The sequence below is a fragment of the Macaca fascicularis genome, chromosome 15, assembly GCF_037993035.2.
Source record: "Macaca fascicularis isolate 582-1 chromosome 15, T2T-MFA8v1.1".
NCBI classification, from domain to species: domain Eukaryota; kingdom Metazoa; phylum Chordata; class Mammalia; order Primates; family Cercopithecidae; genus Macaca; species Macaca fascicularis.
In genome coordinates, this window is record NC_088389.1 from 98,261,908 (window position 1) to 98,288,360 (window position 26,453).

General features: G+C 45.0%; 1 protein-coding gene across 1 annotated transcript in view; it reads right to left on the reverse strand.

Moving 5' to 3' along the window:
* DMRT1 (doublesex and mab-3 related transcription factor 1) overlaps window positions 1–19,567 on the reverse strand; it is a 130,961-nt gene extending 111,394 nt beyond the window's left edge. The window contains exons 1-2 of the mRNA XM_005581844.5: window positions 19,054–19,567; window positions 13,996–14,179 (exon numbers count right to left, since the gene is read on the reverse strand). Of these exons, the coding sequence (XP_005581901.1) occupies window positions 13,996–14,179; window positions 19,054–19,407 (538 nt within the window). The 5' untranslated portion in view covers window positions 19,408–19,567. The remainder of the gene's footprint in view (window positions 1–13,995; window positions 14,180–19,053) is intronic.
* Between the last annotated feature and the right edge of the window lie 6,886 nt (window positions 19,568–26,453).

Here is a 26,453-nt window from a genome sequence, read left to right on the forward strand (position 1 = left end):
TCTCTGTCAAGGTGTCTGTGGAGCTGCATTTCTTTCTGGAACCTTTAGCAGAGACTGTTTCTTTGCTCAATCAGTCAGCTGGCAGAATTCAGCTCCCTGCGTGTTAGTAGGACTGAGGTCCCATTCCCTGCTGGCTGTCAGCTGGGGGCTGTTGCTAGCCTGTCGAGGCCTCCCATATTCTTTGGCTGAGGGTTCCCCTCCTCCACCTTCAAAGCCAGCAACAGCAGGTCAAGTCTCCCTCAAGCTTGGAAACTTTCCCGTGTCTTTTGTCATGGCACCTCTGGGAGCAGCCAGGAAAGATTCTGTCCACCCTTCCCCTGCCCTGTATTTTTTTTCAGAGACATGGCCTCACTCTGTCACCCAGGCTGAAATGCAGTGGCATGATCAGTGTTCACTGCAGCCTCCAACTCCTGGGATCAGGCAATCCTCCCACTTCAGTCTCCCAAGCAGCTGGGACTAAAAGCACTCACCACCACACCTGGCTAATTTTTTTTTTTTTTTTTTGTAGAGTCCTGATCTCGCTGTTGCCCAGGCTGGTCCCAAACTCCTGAGCTTAAGCAATCCTTCAGTGTCAGCCTCCCAGAATGCTGGGATGACAGGCATGAGCTACCACACCCAGGGAGCGCTCCAGTTTTAAGGATTCATGCCATTAAATTGTGCCCATCCAGAAAATCCAGGATCATCTCGCTCATCTCAAGACTCTTGACTCAATCACATTTGCAAAGTCCCTTCTGCCATGTAAGGTACCATCTTCACAGGTTCCAGGGATTAGGGCATAGGCATCTTTTGGGAGGCCATTATTCACCTGACCACACTGATGTACATAACCTCACCTAACTAGGAAAACCCCAACAACCTAGAACTGGCAACGCTGTAGCAGCCACTCTTATAAGGGAATACCATTGATAACACCTACCAAAATTACACATAAACGTACCCCCAATATAGACTTCCCGTCCCAGCCTTTCTTTCCACCTCTACTGCTACCACCCCAGTCTAAGCAGCTCTCCCCTTCACCTGGACAACAGCACAACCTTCCCATCAATCTCTCACCTAGGTCCCTTCAAACAACACCACACAACAGCAGAGAGATATTTTAAGAAAGTAAATGAGATCACACCATTCATTGCTTTAGTAGTTAATGGCTTTCCACTGCATTCATGCTAAACTCCCAACCCTTTCCGTGGCCTACCTGTGCAGCCCTACTGCTATAAGCCCATGACACAACCCCACTGGTGTCATTACCCTGTGTGCACAGCACTCGGGCTCACAGCTGCCTGCCTCAGCACAATCTCATCTTGCTGCTCCTTTCTCCTCAAATGCTCTTTCCCCAGATCTTGATGAAAACAGCTCACTGTCATTTGGGACTAGCTCCGATTTAACTTCCTTAGACAGACCTTCCTTCTTTGACCACCCTATTTAAAACAGCGACTGTCCCCTTGGTCACATCCATCATATCACTTTGTTTTTCTTTACAGCACTTACCACTTACAGCAAATATCTTATTTATTGATGTACTTGTTTATCAACTGTCTTCCCCGGCAACCCCCCAGAGATATAAGATCCATGAGAGAGATATATGCACTGCTATATATCCTGCACCTACAATAGGATCTGGCTCAATGCAGCCATAGAATGAACATTTGTTGAGTGAATAAAGAAGTAAATTGGAAAAACAGAGTAAGAGGAGCGAGGGAGGAAATCTTGCTCAGACAGCAAACTCTCCAGCAGAGATGAATTCAATTCAATTCAGCAAACATTTATTGTTCTTTGATAAATTCAATCTGCTTCACTGAACTAATTTGTATTTTATATATTTTATTTTACTTTTTATGTATTTAATTTTTTTTTTTTTTTTGCGATGGAGTCTTGCTCTGTCATCCAGGCTGGAGTACAATGGCACGATCTCGGCTCACTGCAACCTCCGCCTCCTGGGTTCAAGCAATTCTCCTGCCCCAGTCTCCCAAGTAGCTAGGACTATAGGCATACGTCACCACGCCCGGCTAATTTTTGTATTTTTAGTGGAGACAGGGGTTTCATCATGTTGGCCAGGCTGGTCTTGAACTCCTGAACTCAACTGATCCACCTGCCTTGGCCTCCCAAAGTGCTGGGATTACAGGCGTGAGCCACCGTGACCCACTATATATTTGAGATAAACCCTAAAACCTCAGGACTAGAGTTAACGGGTAGTTAAGGGCAATTTTTATAAGTGCTGAAATCAACATTGAAAGGCATCTGTTAGTATACGTTGAATGGCAATGGACGGCTGAAGCAGTATCTAAGAACCCTCAATGCCAATAAAAATCAGAAAATCTACTGATTACTAGTAATAGAAAATTACTATTACACTGAATTGATTATTTTCTTTTGACAACTACCCAGTATTTATAGTCTACTTTAAGAGTTTCTTATACATTTTTTTCTGGAAAGCATGTTCAGTGGTATTGTACAATAAGACCAGATTAGCAACTATGAAGTCTGCCTGCAGACGTTAAGAGACTAGCATAAACTTGGTTTGAAGTGTAATTTGGTTCAACAACAGTAATCAACATTTATGTGAATTTTCATAGGAGAGTCAAAAACATTGGTTTTTTCTATCATTTGGAAAGTGAAGACACCTTCAGGCTGAAACAGAAATGCACATATACATTTGCATAGCTGCTTCTAACAACTGCAAAAGGGACCTTGACAAGTCAACACTCAGTGAGAGAGCATTTAGAGCCCCACGGGACCCACAGGCACCCCCACTCCACTTCCTTTGCTTCACGGTACAACTAAGGGCACTCCTAGGCTCAGAGTCCAGATCATCAGACAGAATTTACAATGTACTACATAAGGTGTTAGTATACAGTCCCCTGCATCCCTTCCCTATAAACCTCAGTTATTTGATAGACTTTGGAGCCCACCATTACCCAAGAGGCATAGGTTAGAGCAGCACATAAAACAAAGAAAGAAGTCAGCAATACAGGAAACATTTGGGAGTTAAGAGAAGAGAGCAAGAAAGGATGCTGGCAAAGATCAAAGGAATCATCTTAACTCATGTGAGTCTACAGGTGATTTCAGAAGCCAGGAAGCTTTGAAGAAAGCTAGGCTTGCAGAAGAGACTGGCCTCAGTCATAAGTTAGTTTATGAGAGAGGTAAATGGGAAATAACCGTTTAATGGGTACAGAGTTTCCGTCTGGGAAGTTCTGGAGATGGATGGTGGTGACGGCTGCACATTATGGTGAATGTACCTAATACCACTGAACTCTATGCTTAAAAATGGTTACAATGATAAATATATATATATATATATATATATATTTTTTTTTTTTTGAGACAGACTGGAATGCAATGGTGCAATCTCAGCTCACTGCAACCTCCGCCTCCCAGGTTCAAGCGATTCTTCTGCCTTAACCTCCCAAGTAGTTGGGATTACAGGCACCCATCACCACGTCTAACTAATTTTTGTATTTTTAGTAGAGACAGGGATTTGCCATGTTGGTCAGGCTAGTCTCGAACTCCTGACCTCAGGTGATCCACCCACCTCGGCCTCCCAAAGTGTTGGGATTACAGGCGTGAGCCACCGCGCCCAGCCTAAAATGATAAATTTTAAGTTGTGCATATTTTACCACAATGAAAGATTTAAAAAATTAATTAATTAATATAAAAAGAGGGAAAGAAGACATTCACAAGACTCCAAAAGTAAGTAGGTACCTGAGGGGTGATCAACAGGACAGGATCCTCAAACCACTAGGTAACTAGGAATACGTGAGTCAAAGAACTCCAGGGGGACGCTGATGAGTAGGCAAGTGACACTGATGACACAGATGACCTTTGTGACCTTCCAAAAGTTCCCTATGGCAGCAAGTGCAAGGCAGCACCATACAAGGACAATACCTAGTATCACTACCTATAAAAGTTCCCCAATGCTAAAACCGGGTCTGCAAGTCTGTGAACTGCCCTCTTCCCACTGGCCACATGAAGGACAGCTGTCCATTTTCACCAACTCTCAGGTTTTCTCTTTCACTCCCCAGAAGAGTGACAGTGGTTCTCCAATTTTAGAAACTCACAGATTAAAATTATTCTTGCCAAGTTTTAGGGCAACAGAATTCTTGCTCCCTCGTTTTCAGGAAACACGTCACCCAAAGTCCAAAATGTTACTTTAGCCCTTCCTATAGATACCAATATTTCTACCAACCAATAATACAGCTACAGCAAAGAAAGCCTCTCCCAGGTCCCTTTACGAATTGCTTTACTTCCACAAACACTGTTCCTTTCAATATAAACTCTATGTGACAATGAAGTAAAATAGGAACATTTTTCAAAGACTGAGAAATATATATATATGTTTAAAATTTTTAAATAAATATATTTAAATAAATAAAATTTTAAAATATATATATTAAATTTATATATATATATATTTTTTTTTTTTTTTTGAGACAGAGTCTTGCTCTGTCGCCTAGGCTGGAATGCAGTGGGGCAATCTCAGCTCCCTGCAACCTCCACCTCCTGGGCTCAGACAATTCTCCCACCTCAGCCTCCTGAGTAGCTGGGATTACAGGCATGTGCCACCACGCCTGGCTAATTTTTGTATTTTTGGTAGAGACGGGATGTCACCATGGCAGGTTTTGAACTCCTGACCTCAGGTGATCCACCCACCTCGGCCTCCCAAAGTACTGGCATCACAGGTGTGAGCCACCGCACCCAGCCTATTAACATGTATCTATTGATAATAAAACGCAAACCTATAGAATCCTTCATAATCTAAACTCGCCATGAGAGACTCTCACGGGGTTTTAATTATCTGTGGCTTGCTGGCCACAGATAATGCCACAAGGCATCTTCCCTTGTAACTTAAAAAAAACTTAGTTTGGATCTTCTGGGACCCTCATAGACTGTTGGTAGGAATGTAAAACAGTGCAGCCTCTCTGGAAAAGGGTGGCAGTTCCTCAAAATGTGAAGGACAGAGTTACCAGAAAACTCAGTAACACCACTCCTTGGTACATACCCAAGAGAATGAAACACACATTCATTCAAAACCTTGTGCACACAAGTTCACAGCAACATTACTCATAATAGCCGAAAACCATAAGCAACCCAGACGTTCATCAGCTGATAAACAGAAACATAATGTGGCATATATCCATATAATGAAATATTACTCAGTAATAAAAAGGAACAATAATAATTTAAAATATCCACATGCTACGACGTGGATAAACTTACAAACATCAGGCTAAGTAAGAGAAGTAAGACACAAAAGGTTACACATCTTATCATTCCAGTTATATAAAATTTCCAGAATAGACACCTCTGTAGAGACAGAAAATATACTAGTGTCTGTCTAGGGCTGGAGGGAAGAGTACATGGGGAGTGACTAAAACGTTCTAAAACCAGAATCTTGTGACTGTGGTAGGCTGTTATAAAATTTATTTGTAAATTTAACTGCTGTATTTAAGTGTTTCCTGGCTCTAGATGTTTTCTAAATTTCCTTTCTAGTCAAAGGTAGACCAGTAGGTTACTTCCTGTGTACTTTGTTTTTATAATTGCTTTATTAAAATACTTTCCACAAAAAGTTTCTATCTGACCAATTAAACTGCGATACTTGACATATAAGCAAAGACTATCCCTGAGATAAACAAAATTGAGACGCTATCTAAAATGGGCTATCAAAACCATCAGTCCCTGGCCGGGCACGGTGGCTCACCCCTGTAATCCCAGCACTTTGGGAGGCCGAGGCAGGCAGATCAGGAGGTCAGGAGATCGAGCATCCTGGCTAACACAGTGAAACTCCGTTTCTACTAAAAATACAAAAAAAAAAAAAAAAATTATCTGGGCGTGGTGGCGGGCGCCTGTAGTCCCAGCTACTCGGGAGGCTGAGGCAGGAGAATGGCATGAACCCAGGAGGCAGAGCTTGAAGTGAGCTGAGATCGCGCCACTGCACTCCAGCCTGGGTGACAGAGCGAGACTCTGTCTCAATAAATAAATAAAATAGGCCGGGCGCGGTGGCTCAAGCCTGTAATCCCAGCACTTTGGGAGGCCGAGACGGGCGGATCACGAGGTCAGGAGATCGAGACCATCCTGGCTAACACGGTGAAACCCCGTCTCTACTAAAAAAAATACAAAAAACTAGCCGGGCGAGGTGGCAGGCGCCTGTAGTCCCAGCTACTCGGGAGGCTGAGGCAGGAGAATAGCGTAAACCCGGGAGGCGGAGCTTGCAGTGAGCTGAGATCCGGCCACTGCACTCCAGTCTGGGCGACAGAGCGAGACTCCGTCTCAAAATAAATAAATAAATAAATAAATAAATAAATACAAAAACAAACGAACCAAAAAAAAACCCACCAGTCCCATTAATCTTAAGTGTTTTCTTTCATTTCTGCCTCTACTGCTTCAGTTTAAGGAGTTTTGTTTTGCTAGAAACTCTGAAAATTTGTTTTATTTGAAAGTAAAATTTGGGAATGTTTTTATCTGAAAACCTTTTTCTTAATCTAGTATCATTTCCTATTCTAGCTGTAATTGAAAGCTGTCTAAAATCAAATGGATCTCATTTCACTTAAGTGGCCAAAATCTTTCAAAAATAAACTCCCAATCCAATTTGTATAAAACGCTTTTATTGCTTATTTGAATAAAGTATTTCCTCCTTTACAACATTAGAAAACTCCAAAGATAAGACCAGCCTGGCCAACGTGGCAAAACCCTGTCTCTACAAAAAATACAAAAATTAGCCAGGCATGGTCGCATGCGCCTGTAGTCCCAGCTACTCAGGAGGCTGAGGCATGAGAATCACTTGACCTGGGAGGTGGAGGGTGCAGTGAGCCAAGATCACGCCACTGCACTCCAACCTGGGCAAGATTGAGACTCTGTTTCCAAAAAAAAAAAAAATTAGCTGAACATGTAGCACGCCTGTAGTCCCAGCTAATTGGGAGGCTGAGGCAGGAGGATTACTTGAGTCCAGGAGTTTGAGGCTACAGTGAGCTATGATTGTGCCACTGCATTCCAACCTGGGCAACAGAACGAACCTCTGTGTCTTGAAAAAAAAAAAAAAAAAAAAAATGGCCTTAGTGTGTAGGCTCACACCTGTAATCCCAGCACTTTGGGAGCTGAAGCAGGAGTTCAAGGCCAGCCTGGGCAACAAAGCAAGACCCTGTCTCCACAAAACGAAAAAATGTTTAAATTAGCCAGGCATGATAGGGCGCACCTGTAGTCCTAACTGCTCAGGAGGCTGAGGAAGGAAAATTGCTTGAGCCTAGGAGTTGGAGGATGCAGTGAGCCATGATGGAGCCACTACACTCCAGCATGGGAGACAGAATGAGACCCTGTCTCTAAATAAATAATAATGGTCAGTCCTGGTGGCTCATGCCTGTAATCCCAGCATTTTGGGAGGCCGAGGTGGGCGGAGCACCTGAGGTCAGGAGCTCAAGACCAACCTGGCCAACATGGTGAAACCTGCCTCTACCAAAAATATAAAAATTAGTGGGAGTGGCTAATTTAAAATACAAAAATTAGCTAGGTGTGGTGGCGAACGCCTGTAATCCCAGCTACTCAGCAGGCTGAGACAGGAAAATCCCTTAAATCTGGGAGGCGGAGGTTGCAGTGAGCCAAGATCGCACCACTACAACCCAGCATGGGCAACAAGAGCAAGACTTCGTCTCAAAAAAAAAAAAAAAAAAAAAATTAATTAAATAAAAATGTAAAATAAAAATTTGCAAAAACTCTAAAATGTTTAAAATGCTATCTTAAATTTAAATAACCTCACAAAGAATTTTTAGGACAGTGGCAATGCTCTGAATACTATAATGGTGGACACATGCTATTATACATTTGTCCAAACCCAAAAAAGTACATCAACAAGAGCAAACCCCTACGCAAACTATGGATTCTGGATGACAATGATGCATCAATGTAAGTTCATCGATGCTAGCCAATACACCACTCTGATGGGGGATGCTGGTAATATGGGAGAGGCTCTGCATGTGTGGGGGCAAGGAGTATATAAAAAAATCTCCGTACCTTCCTCTCAATTTTGCTGTGAACCTAAAACTGCTCTAAAAAAGTGTTTTTAATTTAAACAACTCAGTAGCTTCCACTGTGAATTCACCAGCCATATATCTTACTTGTAAAAACTGCATGGGACACTATTCCATTTTCAAACGAACACATTTCATGTTTTATGAACTTTCAAGCACTTAAACATACAACACAATGTGTTTCCCAACTGGCATGTGCTCTCTCGCTGTATGCTCTCCAAGTGGAGTAACTGCCGAAGAAAAGTGAAGGAAAGGCCCCTTCAATATGAGACACAGACCTGACTGACCCTCCTAACAGGGGAAAGGTGATTGAAACTGGGCCACGAGCCACAGAAGAGGCTGGAGCTGCCCAGGGGGGCCCAAGGTGGTTTGATCTGGGGGAGGGTGAATGTGAGTGTGGATGGAAGTCCCCGGTGCTCCAAAAGGGAGGGCCCCAAGAGAGATAACATTCAGGTCCTTACAAAGGGCACACATGCAGAAGTGAATTATCTACAATGCAACCCTTCATCTGACAGTTTCTGCACAGAAAAGAAGAGGCAGAGAACTATGCAGACCCTAGCATAAGCACTGTGTCAAACAGCATTCTATAGGAACATGACAGATTACAGAAAAAGTAGAATATTAAATAAAACAAAGAGGAGCCTAAATTTACAAAGAGGAAGAAGACCTGAGATTTAAGTCAGCCAATAACTTTTGAAAAAAAAAAAAAAGTACATTTTATGCCAAAGTTCAAAAAATGAAACCATAGGAAAAAAATGTAAATTTGCCATTAATTCTTTGTCATTCATTGCCAAAAACGTTTATCTTTTTTTTTTTTCTGAATACTCCAAAAATGGCTGGGAATAAACTATTTGCTTATCAATAGCGTATCTGTGGCCGGGCATGGTAGCTCACACCTATAATCTCAGCACTTTGGGAGGCCGAGGCAGGAGGATAACTTGAGGTCAAGAGTTCAAGACCAGCCTGGCCAACATGGTGAAACCCCTTCTCTACTAAAATACAAAAAATGGGTAATGGCAAGCACCTGTAATCCCAGTTACTCAAGAGGCTTAGGCACCAGAATCTCTTGAACCCGGGAGGCGGAGCCTGCAGTGAGCTGGGATCGCGCCACAGCACTCCAGCCTGAGCAACAGAGCGAGACTGCCTCAAAAAAAAAAGTGTACGGCTAACAACTGATCCTGATAGCACAAGCAACAGCAACAGCAATAAACAGAATTTCTTCAAAAGGCTATTTCTTTCCACAGTAATACCCACAGTCATATAAGAAAATAACAACAAAAATATTTTATACTCGTTATTCAAAGACTATCCAGTTAATCTGGTCAGTCTTAGCCAATCTTTGGCTAAAGATTTTAGAGGTTTTCTTCCAATATATGTTATCCTCCTCAGAGAGGCCAGTTTCTCCAATAAATGAAACAATACTTAATTTCCTTCTAAGTGTCCTCAGAATTTGGCCAATAATCTTGGCAATAATTCTTAAGCACTTCTCTTCTTCACTTTTGGCCCTTTTGGGAGCCAAAAGGAGATAACTAAGAAACTTCAAGGACTTTAAAGTCTACTAAGGCCGGATGCAGTGGCTCACGCCTGTAATCTCAGCACTTTGGGAGGCTGAGGCGGGCAGATCACTTGAGGTCAGTCGTTTGAGACCAGCCTGACCAACATGGTGAAACCCTGTCTCTACTAAAAGTACAAAAATTAGCAGGGCATTGCCGTGCACACCTGTAATCTCAGCTACTCAAGAGGCTGAGGTGAGGGAATGCATCTGAGCCCAGAAAGTGGAGGTTGCAGTGAGCCAAGATTGTGCCACCACACTTGAGTCTGGGCGATAGAGTGAGACTCTGTATCAAAAAATAAATAAATAAATAAAAGTCGACTACATTTCACTAAGCTACTGACCTAGTAAACACTAGACATCAGGTATCAGAAAGTAGAAAGTCAGCAACTTGCCCCAAGGTGTGCCGGGTTGCTAGGTTTTACCACTCCATGACACCTCCTACAACTTTCACCTCTCACTGCATAACTTCAAATCGTAGCCTTCCACATCTATTTTTCTTTCTTTCTTTTTTTTTTTTTTCTTTTGAGACAGAGTCTCACTCTGTCGCCCAGGCTGGAGTGCAATGACACAATCTCGACTCACTGCAACCTCCACCTCCCAGGTTCAAGAGATTCTCCTGCCTCAGCCTCCCAAGTAACTGGGACTACAGGCGTGTGCCACCATGCCCGGCTAATTTTTATATTTTCAGTAGAGACAGGGTTTCCCCACGTTGACCGGGCTGGTCTAGAACTCCTGACCTCAGGTGATCTGCCCGCCTCGGCCTCCCAAAGTGCTGGGATTACAGGCATGAGCCACTGTGCCTGGCCGGCCTTCCACATCTATACAGTGGAATTCTAGGTTACTAAAAATTCTCAGCTGTAGTAAATGAAAAAAGCTAATTAGACAGAAGTATAAACAATACACTTCCACTATATTAATTATGTGAATATTTTACACGTACATATGAAAAGGATAAACAGACACATACATCTGTACATGTAGTAAGTCATCCTGGAATGACAAAGAGAGCTGCAGGTTGGGGTTAGAAGAACAATGATCTTTTACGGAATATATTTTTGTACTCCACTATACATGTTTACCATTTACCTGCATGAAATTATTTTAAGTAAAGCCAACCTCTGAAAAATGAATATAAGCTATATATTTGTTAGTAGGAAGCTATCGAAGAAGTTAAGCTCCCTTTGCTGCATACAAGCTTCAGGACTCTCCACAGTCAGTCTGTCTTTTTCTCTCTCCCCTACACTCCCACACTCCATCTTTCTGTCTCTATATTTATGTAGTTTAATTCTGCTGGCATTTCATTTTCCCTCTTGCTCACATCCTAACCCAGTCCAGAAGTTATCAGTCCCCACTCGGGAGGTCTGGTAGCAAATCCCATGAATGACAGCAACCTGTGGCTCCTGCCCCACAGACATGAGCTGGTTAGCAGAGAACCTATTGTCCGCTGGGCATGGTGGCTCACGCCTGTAACCCCAGAACTTTGGGAGGCTGAGGCGGGCGGATCACCTGAGGTCAGGAGTTCGAGACCAGCCTGACCACCATGGAGGAAACCCCGTCTCTACTAAAACTACAAAATTAGCCAGGTGGCGCATGCCTGTAATCCCAGCTACTTGAAAGGCTGAGGCAGGAGAATCGCTTGAACCTGGGAGGCAGAGGTTGCGGTGAGCCAAAATTGCGCCATTGCCCTCCAGCCTGGGCAACAGGAGCAAAACTCTGTCTCAAAAAAAAAAAAAAAAAAAAAAAAAAAGAGAGAGAGTGAGCCCCATCGTCCACAGAAGGTAAAGGCTCCCCCGGAGCCATACTTGCCCACCTGTGCCTGAGCAAATGAGCATAGCACACTGTAGGCTTCCACATTCCCCTTCCCTATGAGTGCTAGTTCAAGGCTGTAGAATGACTCCAAGGTCTGTCAACTCCACAGGTGAGGAAGGGACTCTGGTAAAATCCTCCTTGACCCTGAACCCTCTATCTTGCCCCACTGCTACTTCCTTTTGTAACTTTCCCTATCACCACTCTGAAACACCCTTGTGAGAGTCGTTCTGAACTCTGCACAGCCTGAAGTCCTTCTCTAAAGCTCTAGTATCTTAGGGTTTATAATCAAACCGTGATGTCATGCCACATCCAGCACTGACACTGATCCATCACTGGCCTTTCCCTGTATTTCTTCCTGTGAAGACCCATGGCTGCTGTCTTCTGTGCCAACATAGAATGGCAGGGACTTTTTTCCCTAACATTGTTGCTAACTGTCCACCAGTCCTAAATTGCTCTGAGGATTAGACCACAGCCTCTAAACAATCATAAGTGTCCATTTTTCAAGGAAACATGACAACTGGTCCCAGTCAAGTGGAATGGGAAATCCATGGGTTTTGGAACCAGACAGGGCTGGAATAAATCCTAGCTCAGCCAGCTCCATTCTGTGGCAGCCTCCTTACGTTACCATTTACTAAGCCTTGGTTTTCCTATCTGTAAATGAGGATAATTCCTACCTCCTGAGACATTTGTGAAAATCAAATGAGTTACTCCCCTACGGAAAACCCGGCACTGGGATTTGCCGTCTTTACTCATGTGACACATCCCATTTCTCATCTCAGCCCCACAACTAAATCCACCAGATTAGCCGTGACCCTGTATCATTTAGTCACTAAACCTTGGACACATCTTAAAATCTTAAAGCGTAAAGATCATATTTCTGATATACTCCTTCCTTTCTATGAAAAGCAAAGTTTTGGCTGGGCACGGCAGCTCACGCCTGTAATCCCAGCACTTTGGTAGGCTGAGGTGGGTGGATCACTTGAGGTCAGGAGTTCAAGGCCAGCCTGGCCAACATGGTAAAACTCCATTTCTACTAAAAAATACAAAAATTAGTCGGGTAAGTGGTGGCAGGCGCCTGTAGTCCTAGCTACTCAGGAGGCTGAGACAAGAGAATCATTTGAACCGAGGAGGTGGAGGTTGCAGTGAGCCAAGATCACACCACTGCACTCCAGCCTGGCAACAGAGCGAGACTCCATCTCAAAAAGAAAAAAGAAAAGAAAACTATTATAAGGACATACTATTGAGTAGCCAATCCAAGCAAAGAAAAAAGAGTATCTTGACCTCTGTTAATTACATAGTCAATAACTTCAGTAAAATACACAGAGACAGACACAGACACACCTTCCTGCTTTCTTTGGTGCTTAACTTCTTTTTTAACTTCTTTTCTGCTTAACTTCCTTTTTAATAATGGCCAAGATTCATAAGATCTTTAAGACCCTCAGGAACCCTTTCCCTCATTTTTGACAAGAGGAAAAAAATGGCCCAGAGAGCTTAAGTAACTTCTCCAAAGTTGCACAGCTAGTTAATGATATACGGTTGTGTGACTTTAGTACACAGTGGTTAAGCCCAGCAAACTGAGTAATTCATGAAAGCTTAGTCAGGGTGATTATCACACTGCTAGGCTGTATTTCATGGAGCTTAGAACACTTTAAAGACATTTAAAGATATTCTGTGAATTATAGTATGTGTATTTAATTGCCAGGAACAATAAGATTCCACAGGTCTTTATTTGGTGGATGTCTTATAGCTCCCACATTCTAGACCAGTGCCATCAAATTAGACTTTCTAAGAGACAGAAATGCATTATCCAATATGGTAGCCCTGAGTTGTATGTGGCTATTGAGCACACAAAATGTGGCTGGTGTAATGAAGAAACTGAATGTTTTCATTTATTTCATTGTAATGAATTTAAATTTAAATAGCCACATGTGGCTGGGGGCTTCCATACTGGAACAGACCCCTGTACTTTACTCCAGACCCCTGTAATTTAGAGACCTAGTGCAGTAAGCACATTGAGTATTGAGCTTTGGAGACAGATAAACTCATTCAGATACTTTCTAATTCAGTAAACTTGGCCAATCCCGTAACTGCCTATGTCTCAGGTTTCACACGTGTAAAAAAGAACACAGTCCTCCTTAGCACCCAGGGGAGAGAGTTCAAGCCAATGTGGCCTGCCTTCCTGTGTTACTTCCCAGTGCTCATTCAAATCTGACACTAGGATTGGGCCTTTCTAGACACTTTCCCCAAATGGATGCAGTGGAGAAGTGGACTTCTAGTTCTAGGAAACAAGGACATTTAGTTCCCGCAAGGATGTCTGGAAAATGAAGGGGTGGACTGAGATGAAATCTGAACAAACTCACCTCTCTCTGACATCATTCCCTGTCCAGATTCAGTCTTGACTAATAATGAACAGGAAAGAGTTGAACCTGCATTTCTAGAATTCATGGCCCCTGCCTTTGTGATGCAGACAAAAACAGACCTTCAGAGGGAGAATCCTTTACAAAATCCTCTAAGCTCTAAACACTGTATGTAGCTCAGGGGAGTCCTGTTTCTGTGGCTGCAGCCCTTCTTCATCCCTCATGCCCAGTCTCCATGTGAACCCCAGCGCCCCCAGATTACCTGAAGCTGCAGTGGTGGGGACACTGGCTGGTGGTGGCTGAGAGGGGCCACTGCTCTCAGTCATGAGGCACGGGTTGCTGCCATTGTTCTCTCTTTTGACAAGGAGCTCGGCTGCACTGGGCAGTGGGATGGGGTGGCTGATACCCAATTCCTCCTCCTGGGCCTGCTGCCTTCTCAGGGCCACCTGGAAGCACACGACAACGACAACGAGTCATCCTCCAGCACTCCAGAATCAGCTTTGCCAAAGCACAGAAGCCCCATCCATCCCAGACACCACGATTCACTAGCTCTGGAGGTGAGGTCTGAAAATCTCCCATTTCTTCTCAAACCCACCCAGGCAACTATGATGTGCAAAGCTTAGAAACAGTTTTGAGCAAGACAGTAGGTGCTCAAAAAATGCTTGTTGCCAGACATGGTGGCACATGCCTGGAATCCCAGCTACTCAGGAGCCTGAGGCAGGAGAATCACTTAAGCCCAGGAGTTTGAGGCTGCCGTGGGCTATGATCGCGCCACTGCACTCCAGCCTAGGAGACAGAGTAAGACCCCGTCTCTTAACAAACAAACAGAAAAGCTTGTTAAACAAATCATTGTGTAGAATATGGTTGGTTAGGGAGGATCAGGAAAAAGCTGTAGTCAGCCAAGTGAAGGAGTACAATCTAAAGAGCAGAGGAGGTCAGAAGCAGTGACAGATTAGGAAGGAAAATGGGATCACTCACTCCTTCATTCCACAAACTTGCAAAAGGCCACTGTACTAAAAACAGGGACCAGTAAGAGTAGATTGGATCCTACATTACTTACAGTTTAACAAATGAAACAGGGCCAAGAATGGTGGTTAACATCTGTAATCCCAGCACTTTTGGAGGCAGAGGTGGGCCAATCACCGGAGGTCAGGAGTTTGAGATTGGCCTGGCCAACGATGGTGAAACCCCATCCTCACTAAAAAAAATACAAAAATTAGCCGGGCATGTTGGCCCACCTGTAGTCCCAGCTACTCAGGAGGCTGAGGCAGAAGAATCGCTTAAACCCAGAAGGCAGAGGTTGCAGTGAGCCAAGATCACAACACTGCACTCCAGCCTAGGCAACAAAGCAATACAACGTCTCCAAAAAAAAATTTTTTTAAAGGCGAAACAGGAGGCAAGCAAACATGCCACTACAACACAAGGCAAACTGTGACAACCACCACAAGAGTGGTACACAGAAGAAAGTACCTTTCACTCCTACAGAAGAAAGAGAAATGTCTTTAACATGTTAAAATCAGCCAGCAGTAGTATTTGGACAGAGCATTGAAGAATAGGATGAGGAGGACTTGGACAGGCAAGGATGAAGGGGCAGAACATACTGGAAGAATATGGAACAGGGTGGACAGGAAAGGCAGGGGCTGCTTAGGAAAGCCTGGAGAGCCCCGTTTCCTGGGGTGGAGGGAGCATGTGGGAGAAGCAGTGGAGAAAGGGACTGGAATCTGGCGTTGAAGTCCCTGAAGGCAGAAGAGGCAGAAGGCAGGGAGGAAGGGTGAAGACAGGTGTGTGATATTCCAGACAGACGAAAGGAGAGAGTCAGAACTGGAGACTTGAAAGGCCCTGACATACTCTTCATGGTCCCTCTTCAATTTATCTTCTTTTAAATAACATTGTTAAAGATTGAAAAAAGGCCAGGTGGGGTGGCTCACACCTGTAGTCCCATCACTTCGGGAGGCCAAGGCAGGGGTAACACCTGAGGTCAGCAGCTTGAGACCAGCCTGACCAATATGGTGAAACCCCGTATACTAAAAATACAAAAATTAGCCAGGCGAGGTAGCATGCACCAGTAATCCCAGCTACTCAGGAGGTGTAAAGGAGAATTACTTGAATCCAGGAGGCGGAGGTTGCAGTGAGCCGAAATCAAGCCACTGCACTCCAGCCTGGGCGATGGAGCAAGACTCCTCAAAATAAATAAATAAATAAATAAGATTAAAAAAACAAGATTAAAAAAACAGGTTTAAAGAAAATTAACTGTATTTTTGCTTACTGCATATAACAAAGACTTTCTGTTGAAACTGACTAAGGTATGGTGCTCATGAAATGACAGTGAAGCACTCCTACTGCAGAGCTGCCCAAATATAAGCCAAAGGTAAAATCAAAACGTTAGATTACAAAACTCAACTAGGGGCGGGGCGGGCGCAGTGGCTCACACCTGTAATCCCAGCACTGTGGGAGGCCGAGGCGGGTGGATCACCTGAGGTCAGGAGTTTGAGACCAGCCTGACCAATATGGTGAAATCCCATCTCCACTAAAAATACAAAAATTAGCCGGGTGTGGTGGCGTGCGCCTGTAGTCCCAGCTACTCAGGAGGCTGAGGCAGAAGAATCACTTGAACCTGGGAGGCGGAGGTTGCAGTGAGCCAAGATCATGTTACTGCACTCCAGCCTGGGGAACAGAGCGAGACTCCCGTCTAAAAAAAAAAAAGAAAGGAAGAAAAAACAACTACAATTTATATGTTGCTTTAGGAAAACTACAGTCCAAACATAGAAAGCTGATTAATTGGGAAGTAATTTTTCCTCATGGCCAAAAATAGTCTTCGACTTAGAAAAATTGACCTTAAATAATTAATGACTTAAGATTAAATAATTAAGCTTGAATTTCCTATTATTAACCAAGAGGCTTAGAAAGGGAACATCAATGAATCTGACCAGAAAGAAGTTTTAAACCCTGCAAACCTCTGAAGTATGTCAGTGCATACTCACATCCTTCCTTACACAAACCCAATGCATATCCAAAATGCTCAGGTATCTCGCTAAGGACCTTCTCTCAATGTTTCTTAGGAAATATATAAAAAGGAAAGGGGATAACAATTGATTAAAAATGCAACTATACGATTATTTTAGAATCATATATAAGATCAATTTCAAACTATTTAAAAATGACTAAAAAGTAGTTGTTTTACGGATTTTTAAGGATTCATCTGGCACAGTACACACATTCTGGTGTAGAAAAAAATACTGAAGTTTCCCATTCTAAGTGACCTTGAGTTGCTTTTGTTTTTAACGGTGTAAGCAGCCTCCTCAACTAATAAAGGTTATTCAAAATTAATTTCTCTACTAGAATATTTTTACTACATTTTGAGAAATCCCCCAAGCATGTTCTCCACACGAAACATTTAAGCCAAAGACTAAATGTTTAGAGTATTTTTCTACCCAGTGTAATTTAAAAGTCCATTAATTTTTTCAGTAAACTCATTGTGACGCATTTTATTGCCACACCCAGTGTATTCTTTTCATCCACTATAGATTAAGCTTAAAATATCTATTAAGAAATTAGGCAAAACAATACATATTTTCATGATTGCACTCGCCATCTGTGAAGTCAAAACACGTTTAGTATAAAACACATTTGTAAAAATCTAAAGTATTACATAAAAGCATATAACCTTAGGGCATTTGTTTTCAATGGAGGATATTTACATGTTCCTAATCAAAAGTAGCACATCGTTAGCAAACATTTGTTATCTTTTCATTTTGAATAACCTGTCTTAAAAAGATGAAACAACTTTTAACTGGAAATAACGTAGATTACTGCCTTCTAAAAATCCTTTTAGAATACTAACGACATTAACTTTCCGTTAAAATGTTAAATTACTAGCCGACTTACGAACCTTTAAAAAAACAAAACCACAGACGGACAAAAATCTCAAACCCTACCTAGCGCGCTTTTTTCCACCTGCGCATATTTTTTTAAATTCGTAAGCGTGCTTTAAAACATATTGAAAGAATTTGCACTTTAATCTTCGGTCGAGAATGCAAATTTTAAGACCCTAATAAAATTTCCAGAGTTCTCAAAATGGCTGAGGCGCTCAGCCTCCATCCACGCGGGACAAAGATAAAAAGTGCGCCAGGCGCTCAGGAAAGACCACGCAACGCGCGTCCACTGCAGAGACTTTTCCAGAAAGACAAATAAGGCTTTCCGACAGGTTACCCTGGTAAGCAGCAGCCCGGCCGAGTCTCCCTTTCCCCTTAACGGAACGGCCAGCACTGGCGCCCTCCAAGATCCTTTCTTATTTAAATGCAACTCAGCAAAGAGGCAGAGTCAGGGATTCTGGGGGCGCTCGATGAAATCGAACCCCGAAACCCTCAGCTCCCAAGGCACGGTTGGAGATCTTGGGACCCTGAAGCGGAGAGAATTCCGCAATACTCTGCTGGGAGAGCGGGGCTAGAGATCCCGGGGATTCCCTTGGAATCGAACCCTCCCCACTACCCTCACCTCGGAGGGCCGGAGCGAAGATCCTGAAGACTCCTCTAGACCAACCAACCCTGCCAACTCTTGGAGCGCGGGCTCTGGGATCGCGGGGAAGCGCAGAGGGGCGAACCCCGAAATTCCCTGCCCTGAGAGCGGGATCAGGGATCTCAGGGACCCGGGAGCACAGGGAACCCCCGCGACTCTCTTCAGCGGCGCGAGTTAGAGATCCCATGGACTCCCGTACAGGCTAACCCCGCAACTCCGCTGAAAGGCAGGGTCAGAGATCGTGGGGAACCCCCAGCCGAGCGAAGCCCGCAACTCTGCCCGGTGGGCGGGATCAGAGACACGTCTCCGGCCCTCTCAGACTGGCGTTGTAGCGTGGCCGGGAGCCCAGGACCCCAAGCGCAGCGGCCGTCGGCAAGTACCGCGGCGTCTTTCCACAACCCAGGACCCACATGGCGACGGCCATGCTGGGGGGACTTCATTAAAAAACTCGGGCCCCGCCGGGAGCGGTGGCCCACGCCTGTAATCCCAGCACTTTGGGAGGCCGAGGCGGGTGGATCACCTGAGGTCAGGAGTTCGAGACCAGTCTGACCAATATGGTGAAACCTCCTTCTCTACTAAAAACACAAAAATTAGCCGGGCATGGTGGCGTGCGCCTGTAGTCCCAGCTACTTGGGAGGCTGAGGCAGGACAATTGCTTGAACCCGGGAGGCTGAGGTTGCAGTGCGCCGAGATCGCGCCACTACAGTCCAGCCTGGGGCAACAGAGCGAGACTCCATCTAGAAAAAAAAAAAAAAAAAAAAAAAAAACTAGGGCTGAACCCCGGCTCCCGGACGCCCGCACCCACCTGCGCGGCCATCACGCGCTGCCTCTCGGCGATCAGGTTGCACTTTTTGCACTGGCAGTCCCGCCACATGCAGAAGCGCTTGTGGCCCTTGAGCGGCGACGCGTAGCCGTGGTTCCTGCAGCGTGCGCACTTGGGCAGCCGTGGGGACTTCTTGCTCCCGGCACCCAGGCCCGACGCCCCGGAGCTGGAGCCGCCTCCGCCGCTGCTGCCCCCGGCGCTCGAACCGCCGGCCGCCCCCACTAGCGCCCCAGACGCTTTGCCAAACCCCCCAGCTTTGCCCTGCGGCGGTGCCCCGGGGGCGTGAGGGGCTTCCGACGGTGTAGAGGGCTTGCTGAATGCCTCGTCGTTGGGCATGGTGCCCCTAGGAGAAGTGCGAGCACTCTGGCCGCCTCTCTCGCCTGGTGATTGCTGCCAGGTATGAACCCGACGGACAGCGAGGCTCGGGAGGAGGAGGCGCAGGAGACGTGTTCGCTGCAGCCGGAGGTGCAGCTGGAGTGGCGAGGTCTGGACACGCCACGCCCGGAGTGGTGGGGGGTTGTGCCTTTTCTTTTGGCGCGCGCGCGCGCGACTCAGAACTTTTGGATACTTTTCAGAACATTCCCGGGACTGCCTGGGAGGGAGCGTGGCCACGCCCACCGCCCCCCGACTCCAGCCACCGCTCTCCAGCTGCTTGCAAACTTGCACTGGCTGCAAGCATCCAGGGCTTTGCTACAGGGTCCCTGCAAGCCCACCGAGAGGTACAGAGCGGCCTGGGAATCGTGGGCACCCCTCCCCCCGCTCTCGGAGGCGCCAAGACCCGGTTGCCAAAGCACGTTGCACCGAGGAAGCTGGACTCCCCAGGTCAAGAGCAGAGCCATGCTTGCATGCTTGGAGGAGGTGCAAACCACCCTACGGAGTCTTCTAGCTCCCTTTCCCCCAGAGGGGCGCACCAGATTTGATAGAGCCGACTTTGGCAACAGCCAAGTCAGAAAAAAAAATTTTTTTTCTCTCTTAAGAGCTATGAGGTGGAAGGCCTCAGAAATGTATAGGGTAAATAAGATTTGCCCTATTTGTACGGCAAATAAGATCCTCAGTGTGCAGGGCACAAGCACTTCAAAAATTTCAAAGGTTGGAACTTTCTGTTCTCCGTTTATCCCTTCCTGCACCAGTGTTCATTTGCTCACAAGACTTCTACCTCCTTCGCTCCAGATAACTTTACGATCTACGATCTACTATTCCAGCCCGTGTTCCCGTTCACTTCAGGTGCATATAGCTTCTTGCCTGTGAGGCCGCTTGAACTTACACTCTGCAGGCACGGGAAACTCAAACTTAAAAAGAAACATATATGTTAAAAAACTGAGGTGGGGGGTGGTTACACATATGTAGACATTTATCAAAACTCATTCTACACTTCATATCTGTGCATTTTACTGTATGTCATTATACATCTTAAAAAAAAAAAAAAAAAGAAACAAACAAACAAACCTGGTTCGATCATCTTACAGCCTGTCCCAGGGTTCTCATCCTGAACTTCCGCCCCAGCCATGCCTGTGTCCTCTCTGCACCTGCACAACAAATGCTCAGCAGCTAAGGCCTGCTGAGCAGTTCTTCCTACTCACCCACGTGCTCCCTAAGACCAGTCCTTCACCTCAAGTCTGAATCTCTGCAGTAGCTCCCAGCTGGTATCTCCATGTCTTAGTCTTCCGGTATATTCTATACACACAGCAGGGGGCCCCAGCAGTGCTTTGCTATTGTTTTCCATGTTAACGAGTTAAAGACCCGGGAGTGGGTCTTAATGCACTTTGAATGCTCCTTCTTTCCCACCAGAACTGGTATTAACCTTCAGGATCCTGGGCCGCCTCCAGACCTAGGGGATTATTTCTCCAAAGAGGCATGGTCACCCTGTTCAGCTTCTCATCAAAATGGTTGTACTGTGGCCACCTCTTTCAGCAGTTTGGTGTTTCAGTACTGAGTTCTGAAATCCTCGAATCTGCCTTTGGAGCTCTAATTCTGAGGCCTCTCTCACGGGCCCTTTCCCTCAGTCTGAAATTTCTCCATTAGTATTCTCTGTCTGAAAGTTACTTCCAAAAGAAGCATCTAGCTTTACACAGCACCTCTCCCTGTGAAACCAGTGAAACTCTACTCCTGACAGAGCTAGGATGCAACCATCTATCCCATTCTGGAACCTTATAAATGATAACCACTACTTTGTTCAGAATATCTCATGCCTCTTAAATCTTCCATTAAAACACGCATGTCAATTGCTATTATCCAATATTTATGTTCTTTTTCCAGATTTATTTTTCCAGATTTATATTTTATTTATTTATTTATTTTTTAGAGATAGAGTCTTGCTCTGTTGCCCGGGCTAAAGTGCAGTGGCACAGTCATAGCTCACTGTAGCCTCCAGCTTCTGGGCTAAAGGGATCCTCCTGCCTCAGCCTTCCAAGTAGCTGGGACTAGAGGCATGTGCTACCACGCCTAATTTTTCTTTTTCTTCTTCCTTTTTTTTTGAGACAGAGTCTCGCTCTCTCACCCAGCCTGGAGTGCAGTGGCGTGATCTCGGCTCACTGCAAGCTCCGCCTACTGGGTTCACACCATTCTCCTGCCTCAGCCTCCCAAGTAGCTGGGACTACAGGTGCCTGCCACCATGCCCAGCTAATTTTTTGTATTTTTAGTAGAGACGGGGTTTCACCATGTTAGCCAGGATGGTCTTGATCTCTTGACCTCGTGATCCGCCCGCCTCAGCCTCCCAAAGTGCTGGGATTACAGGCATGAGCCACCGAGCCTGGCCCCAATTTTTAATTTTTTGTGGAGACGGGGGCTCACTATGTTGCTCAGGCTGGTCTCAAACTCCTGGCCTCAAGTAATTCTCCTCCCTCCACCTCCCAAAGCACTGAGATTTATAGGTGTGAGCCTCCGTGCCTGAGCCATATTTATATTTTAATACTAAACTGGAGCTGAGTCATTCCCAAGGTCCTGTCCAGTTTTAGACACTGAAGTAGATGCAGGAAGAAGCAGCTGTCAAATCCCAAATTACAAGGGAATATGTGTTCTTTACAAGCATCCTATCACTGGAATCTGTGAAGGAGGAATTTAAGCCCACAGAAAATTCAAGGCTAAGAATCTGTGTGACCAAGGCATAAAAACATAAAATGTTGTGATGAAGTTAATGGCCTAGTAAAGTTTTTATTCACAAAACACAGAAGAGGTACCAGACAGGAGACCACCAAAAATAGAGACAGGCCCTGCACAGTGGCTCACGCCTATAATCTCAGCATTTTGGGAGGCTGAGGGGGGCGGATCACCTGAGGTCAGGAGTTCGAAACCAACCTGGTCAACATGGTGAAACTCCTTCTCTACTAAAAATGCAAAATTAGCCAGGTGTGGTGGTGCATGCCTGTAATCCCAGCTACTCTGGAGGCTGAGGCAGGATAATCACTTGAATCCAGGAGGCGGAGGTTGCAGTGAGCCAAGATCATGCCTTTGCACTCCAGCCTGGGCAAAAAGGGCAAAATTCCGTCTCAAAAAAAAAAAAAAAAAAAAAGTGGCCGGGCGCGGTGGCTCACATCTGTGATCCAAGCACTTTGGGAGGCAGAGGCGGGTGCATCATGAGGTCAGGAGTTCGAGACCAGCCTGACCAACATGGTGAAACCCCGTCTCCACTAAAAATACAAAACTTAGCCAGGCGTGGTGGGGAGTGCCTGTAATCTCAGCTACTTAGGAGCTGAGACAGGAGAATCTCTTAAAACCCGGGAGGCAGAGCTTGCAGTGAGCCGAGATCGCTCCATTGCACTCTAGCCTGGGCGACACAGGGAGACTCTGTTTCAAGAAAAAAAAAAAATGTCTGGGCGCAGTGGCTCATGCCTGTAATCCCAGCACTCTGGGAGGCCAAGGCAGGCAGATCACTTGAGGCCAGGAGTTCGAGACCAGCCTGGCCAACATGGTGAAACCTCATCTCTACTAAAATACAAAAATTAGCTGGGCAGGGTGGTGGGCACCTGTAATTCCAGCTACTTGGGAGGCTGAGGCTAGAGAATCGCTTGAATCCTGGAGGCAGAGGTTGCAGTGATCTGAGATAGTGCCACTGCACTCTAGCCTGGGTGACAGAGTGAGACTCTGCCTCAAGAAAAAAAAAAGAGAGAGACAGGAAGTCCCCAAGAATGAACAAATTTGTACTGGATATTTCAAGTAGCCTGGCTTTGTTGTCTCCTTTCTCTCCTCTCCTTTTTCCAGACATGGAAGCCATAAAGATGATACAGATCTGTATTTACTGAAATAGAAATATGTCCAAGACATATTGGTAAGGAGGGGAAGGGCAGTTCTAAAACATGTCAGGGTTAGGCAAAGACTTCTCAGGCATAACACCAGAAGCAAAAGTGGGCCGGGTGCAGTGGCTCATGCCTGTAATCCTAGCACTTTGGGAGGCCGAGGCAGGTAGATCACCTGAGCTCAGGAGTTCGAGACCAGCCTGGGCAACACGGTGAAACGCCATCTCTACTAAAATACAAAAAATTAGCCAGGCGTGGCAGCCTGCTCCTGTAATCTCAGCTACTGAGGAGGCTGAGGCAGGAGAATTGCTTGAACTGGGGAGGCAGAGGTTGCAGTGAGGCAAGATCACAACATTGCACTCTAGTCTGGGCCGCAGAACAAGACTCCATCTCCAAAAACAAACAAACAAACAAAAGTAGAAGTGATAAAAGGAACAAAACTGACAAACTGGACTTCACCAAAATTCAAAACTTTTGTGTCTTCAAAAGACACCATTAAGAAAATGAAAATATGGCCTGATGCGGTGGCTCATGCCCGTAATCCCAGCACTCTGGGAGGCCAAGGCAGGCAGATCACTTGATGTCAGGAGTTCGAGACCAGCCTGGCCAACTTAGTGAAACTCCATCTTTACTAAAAATACAACAATCAGCCAGGCGTGGTGGCAGGTGCCTGTAATCTCAGCTAATCAGGAGGCTGAGGCAGAAGAATCACTTGAACCCTGGAGGTGGAGGTTGCAGTGAGCCAAGATAGCGCCACCACACTGTAGCCTGGGCAACAAGGGGAGACTCCATCTCAAAGAAAAGAAAAAAAAAAAAAAAAGAGAAGAAAAAAGAAAATTAAATGAAAATACAAGCCAAAACATTTTGTGAGAAAATATTTGAAAATCACATATCTGATCATCAGATATCTGATTTGTATCCAGAATACATAAACAACTCTTACAATTTAATAATGAAAAGACACCCCAATTGAAAAAATGCGTTTAATATGGCCGGGCATGGTGGCTTACACCTGCAATCCCAGCACTTTGAGAGGCTGAGGCAGGAGGATCTCTTGAAACCACGAGTTCACGACCAGCCTGGGTAATATAGGGAGACCCCATCTCTGTAAATAATTTGAAAATTAGCCAAGTGTAATAGTGTGCACCTGTAGTCCCAGCTACTCAGGAGGCTGAGGTGGAAGGATCACTTGAGCCTGGAAGGCTGCAGTGAGCTGAGATGTTGCCACTGCACTCCAGCCTGGGAGATAGAGCGAAACCCTGTCAAAAAAAAAAAAAAAAAAAAGATTTGATTAGACATTTTACCAAAGAAAATATTCAAATTGCCAAAAGATGTTCAGTATATTTACTCATTAGAGAAATACAGATCAAAAACATGATAAGCTATTGCTTCACACTCGCTAGGATACCTATAATAAAAAAGATAGACCATAGCAAGTATTGACTAGGATGTGAAGAAACCAGACTCTCATATACTGCTGATGGGTATGTAAAATTGTGGAAAACTTAACATATGACCCAATAATTTCAATACTAGGTCTCTTCCTCAGAGAAGTGAAAACATATGTCCATGCAAAGACTCGTACATTAAAATGTATAGCAACATTTTTTTTTTTTAAGCAGAGTCTCACTGTTGCCCAGGCTGGAGTGCAATGGCATGATCTCAGCTCACTGTAACCTCTGCCTCTTGGGCTCAAGCAGTAAGCCCTGCCTCAGCCTCCTGAGTAGCTGGGATTACAGGCACCTGCCACCACACCCAGCTAATTTTTTTTTTTGGAGACAGAGTTTCACGCTTGTTGCTCAGGCTGGAGTGCAATGGCGAGATCTCGGTTCACCGCAATCTCCACCTCCTGGGTTCAAGCGAGTCTCCTGCCTCAGCCTCCCAAGTAAGTGGGATTACAGGCATGTGCCACCATGCCTGGCTAATTTTTGTATTTTTAGTAGAGTCAGGGTTTCTCCATGTTGGTCAGGGTGGCCTCAAACTCCTGACCTCAGGTGATCTGCCCACCTCAGCCTCCCAAAGTCCTTGGATTACAGGCGTGAGCCACCACACCCAGCCTAATTTTTGTATTTTTTAGTAGATGTGGGGTTTTACCATGTTGGCCAGGCTGGTCTTGAATGCTTGATCTTAGGTGATCTGCCCGCCTTGGCCTCCCAAAGTGCTGGGATTACAGGTGTGAGCCACCACGCCCAGCCCAGCATTATTTATTTGAAACAATTCAAATGTCCATCAACAGGTGAATGAAAGAACAAACTGTGATATAGCCATACAATGGAATATTATTGAGCTGTCAAAGGGAATGAAGTAATGATACATACTACACCATGGATGAACCTTGAAAACATTACGCTATGTAGAAGAAACCAGATTCAAAAGACTACCTATGGTAAAACCACATTTATATGAAATGTTCACAAAAGGCAAAATCAATAGAGACAGAAATTAGATTAGCAGTTGCCAGGAACCGGAGGTAGATACTGGGAGTAAGTGCAAACGCATATAAAATATTATTTGGGAAGCCAGGCATGGTGGCTTGTGCCTTTTGCCTGTAATCCCAGCTACTTGGGAGGCTGTGGTGGGAGGATGGCTTGAGCCCAGGAGTTTGAGGCTGCAGTAAGCTATGATCATATCATTGCACTCCAGCCTGGGCAACAGAGTGACACTCCATCTCCAAAAATAAATAAATAAATAAATAAATAAATAAATAAATAAATAAATAAGGCTGGGTGTGGTGGCTCACACCCATAATCTCAACACTTTGGGAGGCAGAGGCAGACGGATCATGAAGTCAAGGGGTCGAGACCATCCTGGCCAACATAGTGAAACCCCGTCTCTACTAAAAATACAAAAAGTTAGCTGGGCATGGTGGCATGTGCCTGTAGTCCCAGCTACTGGAGAGGCTGAGGCAAGAGAATCACTTGAACCCAGGAGGCAGAGGTTGCAGTGAGCCAAGATCTCACTGTTGCACTCCAGGCTGGTGACAGAGCGAGACTCTCTCAAAATAATAAAAATTTTTAAAAACTAATAAATAAATAAATATATTTTAGGGGTAACGAAATGATCTAAAATTGGATTGTAGTAATGGTTGCAAAACTGTAAATTTACTAAAATTATTTGTATGATTAAAACAAATTTTATGGTATATAAATT